Source organism: Homarus americanus, unplaced genomic scaffold (genome assembly GCF_018991925.1).
Source record: "Homarus americanus isolate GMGI-L3 unplaced genomic scaffold, GMGI_Hamer_2.0 scaffold48416, whole genome shotgun sequence".
Classification (NCBI taxonomy): Eukaryota; Metazoa; Arthropoda; class Malacostraca; order Decapoda; family Nephropidae; genus Homarus; species Homarus americanus.
In genome coordinates, this window is record NW_024736097.1 from 539,045 (window position 1) to 551,753 (window position 12,709).

At 41.9% G+C, this 12,709-nt stretch overlaps 1 protein-coding gene across 6 annotated transcripts in view; it reads left to right on the forward strand.

Annotated features, from left to right (window-relative positions):
* Window positions 1-1,076: 1,076 nt before the first annotated feature.
* Window positions 1,077-12,709, forward strand: part of LOC121871950 (zwei Ig domain protein zig-8-like) — a 47,113-nt gene continuing 35,480 nt past the window's right edge. For 2 of the 6 annotated variants that reach the window (XM_042374567.1, XM_042374569.1), the window contains exon 1: window positions 1,082-1,112. Coding sequence is in view for 1 of the 6 variants with exons in the window: in XM_042374566.1 (XP_042230500.1) it covers window positions 1,717-1,840 (124 nt within the window). In the remaining 5 variants the exon portion in view is untranslated. The other 4 variants (XR_006090002.1, XM_042374566.1, XM_042374568.1 and 1 more) reach the window with 3 other exon arrangements.

Consider the following 12,709-nt stretch of genomic DNA (forward strand, 5'->3'; position numbering starts at 1 on the left):
CTTTGTTATTCGTTGACAGGTAATTAACAATAACACCTGTCCAGGTAACTATTGATAACCTAACACTTACTGAGGGAAGTAATGATGATTTAACCTGTGTTTGGTATTTATTGATAAGCTAATACCAGATAAGGTATTTACTGATGAAAACTCCAGCTAGGAGTTGACTTATTCACATCTACGTTGGAATACTACAGTGTGAGGCAATATGTTGGCCGCACACTTTGTTATTCACATCAGCGTGAGAAGCATTCAAATACATTGTATTTTTAGACATAGGAACTGACTTTCTTTCTAGGTGCAAAAGAAGTGGATACAATCTTGATATATCATTTATCTTGCCATTAAAGATAAAGTTGTTGTGCCGTTTAACACACAGTGTACTTGGACCTGTTCCTTAAAGGTTTCATCTTCTAACACTCTAGGATGTTGTGTTCGAGTGTGTGGCCATATGTCTGGCCATACTCTTTGTATTTAGTTTTGTTCACATTTGCTTAGTCTACAGGTGTGGATGGTGTACGTGTGGGCGGTGTAGGTGTGGGCGGTGTATGTGTGGATGGTGTAGGTGTGGGCGGTGTTTGGTGTGGGTGGTGTAGGTGTGGGTGGTGGTGTTGGTGTGGGGTGGTGTAGGTGTGGATGATGTGGTGTGGGCGGTGTGGGTGTGGATGATGTGGTGTAGGCAGTGTGTGGGTGATAAAGGTGTGGGCGGTGTGGTGTGGGTGATAAAGGTGTGGGCGGTGTTGGTGTGGGTAATGTAGGTATGGGTTGGTGTATGTGTGGATGGTGTAGGTGTGGATGATGTGGTGCGGTGTAGGTGTGGATGGTGTAGTGTGGATGATGTAGGTGTGGGCGGTGTAGGTGTGGATGATGTAGGTGTGGGCGATGTTGTGTGTGGGTGATGTAGGTGTGGGCGGTGTAGGTGTGGATGATGCAGGTGTGTATGGTGGAGGTGTGGATGGTATAAGTGTGGATGATGTAGGTGTAGGTGTGGATGGTATAAGTGTGGGTTGGTGTAAATGTGGGTGGTGTAAGTGTGAGTGGTGTAGGTATAGGTGTGGGAGCGGGACAGAGGCAGTGTGTGGCTGGCGGTGGTCGGGGAAGGTTGTGTGGTGGTGTGTGTTCTTCCTTGTGGTCCATAAGTTCACGACTCACAAAAATTTCACACACAATGTTTTCCTCTTAATCTGGGTTATATACCTATACCGTAGAGACTCGGTGACACTTTGATGTCAGTGAGGCTAACGTCTGAGAATTTGAGGCTAGAACGAGCCTCTCATATCTAGTACAATTGTTATATTATAAAGTAACTGGCAATTCTCTCATTTTTACACAAATAAATGATGTGCTGTGATGAGACAGTGATCTGTGTATTGGGTCTCGTGACATCCGTGGCCGCGAAGTTTCTGAAACGTGTACTTCTTTTAGTGGTTTCATAAGTTGAATCGACAGCTCTATGAATGCCACTTCAGATTCGCTTGACTGACTTATCTGCTTTGAGGATAATGTTTTATACTGCGACACGAAGTATAGAACCCGTGTACGAGGTGATACCGCCCAGGAATATGATAATATGATAACATACCCAGTTTACACTTACAAATTCAAACATCATGTCAAAAGATAAGTTAATTTTTATATTGACATTGAGTTTTATTTGCGTTATTATCATGTTATTAGCCAACAAAATCAATTTATCTACCGATAAATTTTGAATATATGGTTCATCAACTTGACGCTTGTGTCCCAGTGTGGAGAAGAGTTGGTCACAAGGCCCGGCAGAGGCAGCTCCTCTTCTCTCAGTTCCGGTATACAGTGACGTCATACACGAAGTCACTCACCGGTAACTAATCACGATATTTTTTTTTGGTTGGCAGTTAATTTTATGTGCAATGTATTACAGTGTTTCTTTGGTAATATTAAATAATGTGACCATCATCTGGGTAAGAATTGGTGAATGTTTGTATGTAAATTAAGGGAAATATCTAGTCCTTGACCAAACAGTCCATAGCTAGTGCTCGACTGAGTTAAAAATGGGCACACTGGTGGAGTTACATCTTGACGTTATTTATGTCAATTAGTTGAAATCAACGAATAAAATGGAACTTTAAATCACCAGGTACGAGCAATGTTATGAACTTTGGGGACACCTGACCATCTCTCTCTCTCCCAGGTCATTTGTTAACGTTACCTATTTACATAATTTGAAGAAAACTTTATTTTTTTGGTGTTAATATATTTTCTCTTTATTGCAATATATTAAAGGGAATGATATAAAAAGGTGTTAACACTCACGAAAGGATTGAAGTTGTATTTAAAGCTAATTTGTTGTTGTTATAATTCTTTTGTGATAGCACTAGTAAGCTCTGATCTGATTGGTTAGCTTAATGCTGTGACGTAATATTTTCCTAGCACCTCCCTTTCTGTCTGTCTGTCTGTCTGTCTGTCTGTCTGTCTGTCTGTCTCGCCCTATGCTGAAAAATAACAGGAGTTAATGATGTTAATTCTGTTATCTGTTATTTAAAAGGCATTATTTATTTATCTTTAATCCATTACCAAACATTTCTTATTATAAAATTATGGAAATAAACATCTCACCAAATTCAGGTGTGACTATACAAGTGTTACTGACCAAGTGTTACTGACCAAGTGTTACTGACCAGGTGTTACTATCCAAGTGTTACTGACCAAGTGTTACGAACAAAGTGTTTCAGACCTAGTGTTACTGACCAAGTGTTACTGACCAAGTGTTACTGACCAAGTGTTACGAACAAAGTGTTTCAGACCTAGTGTTACTGACCAAGTGTTGCTGACTAAGTGTTACTGACCAAGTGTTGCCGACTAAGTGTTACTGTGGTGTTTATACAGTGCTTTTTTTTTTAGTTAGTCGCGATGATTGTGGTGAAGAGTATTCCCACTGCCCAGGTTCATCACTTTCTCGTCACCATTATCCTCGCCGATACTTCAAAGTACATTCGTACTTTTCTATGAGCCAAACTATTCAGCGAGTTTCCTAATAATACTGATGGATGAGTAGAGTTTTCTTAAGCACCAGAATACTTACTATGATTTCCTGAAGCATTTGTGCAACTTTCACGTTACTTGCTGTCGTCAGAGGTTTCTGTGTATTTATTTATTTTCTCTCACTGGATCATTGTGCTTTTTGGAAATTTTGTGTAAATCGTCTCAACCCTTATCTAAAAGAGAATTAGTTACGTTTTTCAAAGGTTTTACACAGGTTAATGTTTTTAATGAATCCCCTTTTCCTTGTACTCTTCAAGGGCTATTGTGTAAACTACCAACGAACATTGATGATAAACGTAAATTGAAATTCAACATATGTTGATTTTAATGTCGTATTGACCATGTAGAGATTGTGTTAAAGTGTAACTGTTGCTACAATGCACACACGCCCACACACACACACACACACACACACACACACACACACACACACACACACACACACACACACACACACACACACACACACACACACACACACATGTTACAGGCAATCTATAAAATAGTTGTAAAAGTGTTCCGTTTCATGTTGTGTATAATTTAGATTTGAATATTCAGCTAAGATCTGTGTAGATAATAACGCAGCCATGGGTAGGTAGTAGGCCAGCCATGGGTATAGGTAGTAGGCCCAACCATGGGTATAGGTAGTAGGCCAGCCATGGGTATAGGTAGTAGGCCCAACCATGGGTATAGGTAGTAGCCAGCCATGGGTATGGGTAGTAGGCCAGCCATGGGTATGAGTAGTAGTATGGTATGGGTATAGGTAGTAGGCCAGCCATGGGTATAGGTAGTAGGCCCAACCATGGGTATAGGTAGTAGGCCCAACCATGGGTATAGGTAGTAGGCCAGCCATGGGTATAGGTAGTAGGCCCATGGCTTATAGGTAGTCGGCCCAACCATGGGTATAGGTAGTCGGCCCAACCATGGGTATAGGTAGTAGGCCAGCCATGGGTATAGGTAGTAGGCCAGCCATGGGTATAGGTAGTAGGCCCAACCATGGGTATAGGTAGTAGGCCAGCCATGGGTATAGGTAGTAGGCCAGCCATGGGTATAGGTAGTCGGCCCAACCATGGGTATAGGTAGTCGGCCCAACCATGGGTATAGGTAGTAGGCCAGCCATGGGTATAGGTAGTAGGTCAGCCATGGGTAGGAACAAGATACATAGCAGGCGTGAAGTGTAGAAAGAGGTCGGCAGTGTTCTGTGGTAATACATGTCCAGGGCTTAGTATTCATGAGTGTAGGTGGAGGAGACTGCTCATCATCACCACCACCACCACCTCTTCCCAAAACCTCCCTGTCTCCCTGGTTGTACCTTCTCCTAAATGAATAAAACATAAGTCTTACACGAATGATAAAAACAAAATATACTCTGAACATATACCGTATTTTATGAAGTCTTTGTATATTCAAGAGATTTTATATACATTTATTCAGTAGTTTAGGGCACAATTTTCTGTATGTTCCACTGTATATGGAGGTGTAAGTTTGAGGAGGAAAAGTGGTTGATAAATTGAATCGTCGAGTAGAGGAGGGGAAGATGTATTAGGTGCTCCGAGGAAAGACTGTGTCGCATGAGGCAGTGTTGAGATGTGCAGGGGAATAATTGATCTGACATATTAACATACAGGGGTGAAGTGTACAGGAGACTCTAGCTGCATGAGGAAGGGATGAGGAAGACACGGGGGAAATTATGTACTTGAGAGTATTATGTAAAGTGAACAGAACGGAAAAAACAATGAAAAGTGTATCAGATGTCTCTCGAAGTTGAGGAGTAACTTGGCCACGGCTCCCTGTGTCAGACTCATAAAGGAGTTTGCCATTGACCTGATCTTACCTCTCACTCATATATAGAACAGGTCTCTCAAGGAAGGACATGTTCACTCCGTCTGGCGTCAAGCAACCATCATACCAATACCTAAGAAATCAAAACCCGACACCTTAGACCCGTCAGCCTTACTCCCACTTTCAGCAAGATCCCTGAAGGTTTTGTAGCACCATCTATGTTTCTGCAGCTTCCTTAGCCACCGGTCGCAGAGAGTTGGGAAGTTTAGCGAGTGGAGCGGAAACAGGTGGTGCGCCTCAGGGTACTCTGTGTGGACCCATTGCCTTCCTGGTGCTGCGAGAGGCTCCCACAGACGTCTCAACAGGTCACGCAGGATCTCCAGTCCTGGGACTCAGAAAGGAATATGGTCATCAACATACAAAAGTGACAAATTATGCACATATTTGCCAGCAAGAAACCCCTTATCTACCCGGATATAACGAAAGCCAACACCAACATTGCGGTAGTGAGCAGTTGTAAACTGCCCAGGGGAAGACCACGTCGATAGTATCACCACAAAAGCAGCCAAAATTTTTCATATGATCTACATCCTAAGATAATTTAATGTGCCCGCCATAACAACTGATGAAAGCATACGTCACCTACAGCCGACCCATCCTGAGATACTGTTGCTCACTCCTCCACGCCGGGCTCACACTACAGCAGGCGAAGCAGATAAAAGGGATTCAGCGTCGGGTAATGAAAATAGCAGTGGGTTGGGACACCAGGTACCAAAATGCCCTTGACATGTTCGAGCTGACTACATTGGGACAGAGGCGCGAGGTCCTGAACCTGAAGTTCGGGCGCGGTCGTATTGGCAGAACCACGACATCGCGACCTGCTGCTGGAGGTCAGTGTCAGGGTAACACGGGGCTCAGATCGCTGTCAAACCTTCTGCTGCGGTGCCAAACTCAGGGAATCGTGTGTCCAATATATTATATCCAAACTTAATTAACTTTATTTGTAACCTAAATTGCAATATGAAATATTGTAATTCATGTACCCAGAACTTAACCCTTTATGTGATCATTATTGGGTAGAGAGCTTAACATTGACTTGTGTAATTGTGGTGGTTTTATCCAACCTCATATCAGCATTTATGTAAACCTGTGCTTTACGTGCCATACACCGCCAGTAATGTTTATCAATAAATTGTTGTCTCTGGCTCTCTCATTGCTAATGTAGTCGGGGCAGCCAGTCAAACACTGTGTGGTGCCGTCACGGTGGACAATGTGTGCGGCAGGATAAACAGCACGACGAATACCCTCCGGGACCGGAGCTTGCGACTGGACGTCGTTCTGTGATGTCCTTCTCACACACCAGTGGGACTCCTTTTGGTCGTGCGTCCTCTGCTCTTATTTGCTGTTGCCTGATACTGTCCTGGAGGGTTTGGACAGTCAGACGCCTCCATCATTGATGAGCGATCCATTAACAGATCTCCAACGAAGCTGGGATTGGGGGGGGTATAGCATCGCCATTAGAGTTTTGACCATGTTGACGTTATTCATCAAGGGGAAAATTCACTATGAAACATATGTGTCATTGACACATGGAACATCATAATTTTTTTTAACAATTACCGAGACACAGTAAACAAGGGACACTACCAACCTAGTTGCAGTACTTCGGATCCTTCCTAAAAGCAGAGGATTCACACTTTTATATTACTGTAGTGACCAGCAGTTGTGTGACCAATTATACCATATCTGACTTACATATCAGTCAGACAAACTGAGGAGACGCAGGCAACGCAAACTCGCTAATTTCACACTGAAAAAATCCTCATTGAGAAATTTGACGGAGTCACATACACGCGGTGGCTCCCTCCCTCTGCTTTCAGCTGTCGCAAATATATTTGACCCACAGTCAGCCACTCAAACATTCAGGCAGGGAAAGTGCCATGCAGATAAGCAAACAGGCCAGGATGTTTGAAGGTAAGCAAACTGGAAAGCAGGCACACAGACTGACAGAAGAGGGGAAACACGCAGACAGGGAAAAATGTCGATAATACGGCAGTGAATAAGGTAAGCAAGCAGGGCAGCAGGAGGACAGAGAAGGATGGAGATGCAAAGGTAGATAGACAAGCAGGAAGCAGAAGCAGGAAGCAGAATGTAGGGATGCAGACAGGGAGCAATGCAGGCAGGCGGGTACGCAGGTGAAAAGCAAGCAGAAAGTTAGGCAGACAGGCAGGCAGGCGGGAAAGGAAGTAGACAGGTAGATAGACAGAGAAGCATATTAGCTAAAAGGAGGGAGTATACAAGCAGGCAGGAGGAAAGGCAGTAAGGGTGGCAGGAAGGCAGACAGGAAGGCAGGCATAAAGCAGACAGACAGACAGACAGACAGACAGACAGACAGACAGACAGGGAAGCAAAACAGACACAGAGATGCAAGGCGTGAGACATTTCCAGCTTCACAGAACACTTGATTCTCGTTAAATTCAGAGTCAGTATTGGCACAGTATTGACACAGTGTTGGCACAGTATTGACACAGTGTTGGCACAGTGTTGTTATAGTGTTAGCAGTGTTAGTACAGTGTTGGTACAGTGTTGGCAGTGTTAGTACAGTGTTGGTACAGTGTTGGCAGTGTTGGTACAGTGTTGCCTCAGTGTTGGCAGTGTTGATACCTGTATTAGCACAGTGTTGATTCACTGTATTAGCACAATGTTGGCAGTGCTGGTACAGTGTTACCACAGTGTTGTTACAATGTTGTTACAGTGTTGACAGTGTTGGTACAGTATTAACAGTGCTGGTACTCTCCCAAGACCAGAGTGTTACATTTTGACTCTCATAAGGGGTAAATATTTAGAGAGTTGTCGACCATACATAGAGGTCATGGTTGAATGATTGACTTCTTCCCTAAGACCTAAATGTTTAATATGTTGGAAGTCAGTCGGGATGGAAGATGGGTTGTTTTTGTAACTCCCTCGATCAAAGTTATGTAAGTCATTTGATAGAGATTTTCTAGCCCAGGGCACAGTAAAGATGTGGGAGGGCCTTCAGATTTCTTTTTCTTACTATTAATGTCTCATCGTGATTCGTTGAGACTTAACCACGTGAAGGCTTTTGGCGTCGTCTGGATGTGTGTGTGTGTGAGTGTGTGTGTGTGTGTGTAATTAATCAGTTATGTCGCCACTGATACTTTGTGGAGGATCTGGAGGAGGATGGCGGGGAGGGGAGGTGAGAGGTGGGAAGTGGAGAGGAAGGACGGAGAAGGTGGTGGGAGGAGGAGATTGGTGGGAAGGGGAAGGAGGAAGGAAGGGAGAGAAGGGGAAAGGAGGGAAGGGAGGTGGGAGTGGAGAGGAAGAATGGAGAGTTGGATAAGGTGGTGGGAAGGGAAAGAGGGGTGGAAGGGACGAAAAGGGGAAGATGGTTGGTGGGAGGAGTCGGTTGGTGGGTGGGAAAGGGGGAAGTGGAGAGGAGGGAGAGAAAGAGAGGTGGAGAAGATGGTGGAAGAAGGAGCGTGGAGGGGGAGAGGAAGGGAAGAAGAAAGAAGAATGGAGGGGCTTAGCAAGTTAAGATGAATAATTAAAAGAAAAAAAATGTATATTCCTTCCATACAATAAGCAGAAACTACAAAATTTCCCCCCAAAGAATCCTGGTAATAACCCCTCCAAGCTTACCAAGGGACAGTACTAAGTTACGATGGATGGCGTAGAAGCAGCCCACGAGTGCCTTTGTATATACACTTCACCAGGATTCCTCTATGATGTTTTTAAATTGAAGATAATAATTCATTGACGTAGAGAGAGATTACAGTCTTATACTACCTCCTTAACCCACTCCCCTCCCCCACTCCTCCCACTCAGAACACTCACAAGAAAGATAATTCCATGGACCTGGAACACCATTAGGGAAGTTTAATGATGGATGGAGAAAATATGATCTTTTCTTTCTGATTTATTAATAGTAATGATAAAAAAAATAACAAGTTGTAAGGTGGGAGACATTATGAGGTTTACTGAATACATAGAAATTAGAGTAAAGGAGCATTAGAAGGATTCAATAGGTTTTCTTTATATAAATGGTCACTTGTATTGGTGTCATATTAACAAAAAACTCTCGTTTCCTTTTGCATTCCGTCCTAAGATGGATACGATCTTGTTTTACGGGCTTTGATGACCCCACAGTTGACCTTGATGGCTTCAGTTGACCTTGATGGCTTCAGTTGACCTTGATGGCCTCACAGTTGACCTTGACGACCTCACAGTTGACCTTGATGACCCCGCAGTTGACCTTGATGACCCCACAATTGACCTTGATGACCCCGCAGTTGACCTTGATGGCCCCACAGTTGACCTTGGTGACACCTGCTGTAGGTCACATCAAGGGTCAATGCTTCATTACAGCTCTGGTGTTATAACCATAACAGCTACAGCAAATAAATGGTTCTAATTTTGTATTCTATTTTAAGTAATAATTCATAGATTTTAATGTTAATGGATTAAAGTCACTTTTACATTGAGTTGTTTGCAATTAATAATATTTGTCAATTAAAGTAATTCACCAAAAATGAATTGATAAGCTACATATATTATGAAATATGATAATACTATTTTGATACGTTTATTTGAACCTATATGATGGAATTTAAATCATGTTGGATATAATAATTCTTTGTTTATTATTTTGTAAGAGACATTTTATTATTTATGTTACGGGTTGATATAATTTTTTAACTAGTTTATGTTGATTTCACTCAATTCCCTTTATATCATTAGACAACTATTGAGATCATTTTGTTATTGAGAATATCCGCTATTCAGAAGTCCGCAATTGAGAGGGGTTTACTGTATCGATTACTTTATTGAGAAGTCTGTTATTGAGAGGGTTTACTGTAAAGGTGTCTTGCTAAAACACCTTTGAGAATTGGTTTAACATCTTAAAGTATCACCTAAGCCCCACTTACTACTCCTGCTCTTACGTCCTTATTGTGCCAGTAAGGAAAGCACAAGTTGTTACAGTGAAACCTCTATTTAACGGACTATATGGAGAGGAAAGTCCGTTATATCGAGGGTCCGTTAGATGTGAAACCTCTATTTAACGTACTATATGGAGAGGAAAGTCCGTTATATCGAGGGTCCGTTAGATGTGTAACCTCTATTTAAAGGACTATATGGAGAGGAAAGTCCGTTATATCGAGGGTCCGTTAGATGTGTAACCTCTATTTAAAGGACTATATGGAGAGGAAAGTCCGTTATATCGAGGGTCCGTTAGATGTGTAACCTCTATTTAAAGGACTATATGGAGAGGAAAGTCCGTTATATCGAGGGTCCATTAGATTTAAAGCTCTCCATCTAACGGATTATATGGAGAGAGAAGTCCGTTATTTGGAGGTTTCATTGTAGAACGATTGTCAAACACTTCAACCACTCGTGTCTGTGCAATGGACGTGAAATCTATTGACCTTTATCGTCACACTGCCTGATACCTCTGTTATATGTGGAATAACTATCATAAAACACAGTTAAATAGCGTCTCTGAGATGACAACAACAGCGTCGCGTACAATTCTACAGGTGCTCACAGTTATTTATCATATACAGGAGTTTACAGTTATTTATCATGTACAGGTGTTCAGTTATTTATCATACACAGGTGTTCAGTTATTTATCATATACAGGAGTTCACAGTTATTTATTACACATAGTTATTCACAATATCAGTTCAGCGCCATATGTTTCCTTTCATCATTCACAAACTGTCAAGACTAACCCTCACCCTCATTCCCTTTTCACCTTCTTTAAATCTTGCTTCTCATTTATCATCATATGACTCGTGTTTCATATTATCGCATTTTCTGTTCCTTTACCTCCCCCCCCAACATAATTTTCTTCCATAATCGTCCTCTCATTTCCTTTTATTAATTTTCTGTTGTTTTCTTCTTCGTATTCTTCTTCTTTCTTTTTCTTTAATTTTGATGAGTATTTCTGTGATACGCTTAATATAATTCACTATATATCAGTGTCAAGGGGCGGTGCATCCAAGTAGCTTCAACATAACGCTGGGTAGAATTAGGTTCGTCCAGGGGTTGATAATAATAATAATAGTAATAATAATAATAATAATAATAATAATAATAATAATAATAATAATAATAATAATAATAATAATAATAATAATAATAATAATAAATAATAATAATAATAATAATAATAATAATAAACCCGAAAAAAGAGGAAGTAAAGATATATATCAAAAAATTGTAAAGACAAGGTAGTATAATTTTTTTCATCTTACTCAATGGTTGAATTATTTTTCTTCTGGGTTGTTAATGACATAATTCATCACCACTTTTGTTTATGCTGTTACACTCACTACCTGTGGTGGGGGGGGGGAGATTCCTATGGATAGAGTTATTCTTGCACTGGAGGATTTCCTTTTGATATTTAGCTTAGGATGTTGTTGTTATTGTCTGTCTGTCTGTCTGTCTATCTGTCTGTCTGTCTATCTGTCTGTGTCTTTCTCGCTTTCTCTCTCTCTCTTTCTTCCAGTCCCCTACCTACCATTTAACACACATTTCAATTTCTCTCTCTTCCACCTTTCCTACATTCACCTGTTTCTCTTCCACTTTTTGACCTTCCCTCCTCCACTATACCATCTACATTCTTCCTCCCACTTTCCACGCCCCCGTCGAGTAAACACACACACACACACACACACACACACACACACACACACACACACATATATTGACCTGGTATGTATGTGGTGGAACTTACCCAACAAATCCTTCTCTCTTCCTCCCTCCTTCCTACTTCTCCCGCTTCCCTCCCTCCCCTCCCTCCCTCTCCCTTCCCACTCCTCCAATCCTTCCTCTCTCTCTCTCCTTTTATCTCTTACTTTAATTATATCTCCCATCTCCCTCTTCTTTCCACCTCATCATCGCTTTTTTCACCCACCCCCCATCTTCTGCGTCCAACTCTTCCCGTCCATTCCTCTTTTCCGTCCTTACCCCTCTCTTTCGTTTCCTTCCTTTCTCACCTTCCCCGTTTCTTACCTCCAACACCCTCCTCCTTCCTCCTTCTCTCCCCTTTTCTCTCCATCCCTCACTCCAATAACCTTACCTTCCCCTTCTTTTTTTTCTGTATACCCTATCTCCCCTTTTCACACCCCGAACAATCTTGTCCTCTCTCTCTCTCTCTCCTCCTTTATTCATTCCGTCTCGTTTATCATCTTCTTTCCTCCCCCTCTTCTTCGCACCTTTCCTTTTCCATCCCTCTTCTCTCCTTCCTTCCCTCCCACCGCCACACAGCGCGGGTGTGTGGTGCAGTTCAGCTAACAAGTCGCCACTCTTGCTGACTTTGGGGTAAAAGTTGTGTCCTTTGACGGTAATCAAGTGTTGCTGGAAACGAGGCAATGGAGACTGCCCGCCTTGATGATGCAAGTTGTGGAACACTGTGTCTTTCTCTCAAGGTCTGTGGCGCTCTTGTTTCACTAAAATCGCTTTAATTTATTCCGAAGCAGCAGGAGCAGCAAGAGCGATACAGTAAAGGTAGAAATGAAATAAGTAGAAATATACAATTGGTGTTTATTTTAATTGATGTTATTTATTCGCAAGTAAAAATACATTATATATAAACAACAGAAGAGGTGCTGTAGCCTAACAAATAAGAGGTAGTCGTAGGCAGAGAGAGAGAGAGAGAGAGAGAGAGAGAGAGAGAGAGAGAGAGAGAGAGAGAGAGAGAGAGAGAGGCTTAAAACATTTGTCCTTTTTCTTTCTTTTTTTTTTCCTTGTGGTAATTTGGGAGAGCTACAAAAATCTTAACTTGCTGTAGGATTCTTTCTTTTGTATTTTCAGACAAATCTTAATTTAATATACCCTAGTAGTTACACAGGTGTTTATTTAGATGGTCGGTAATATCACATA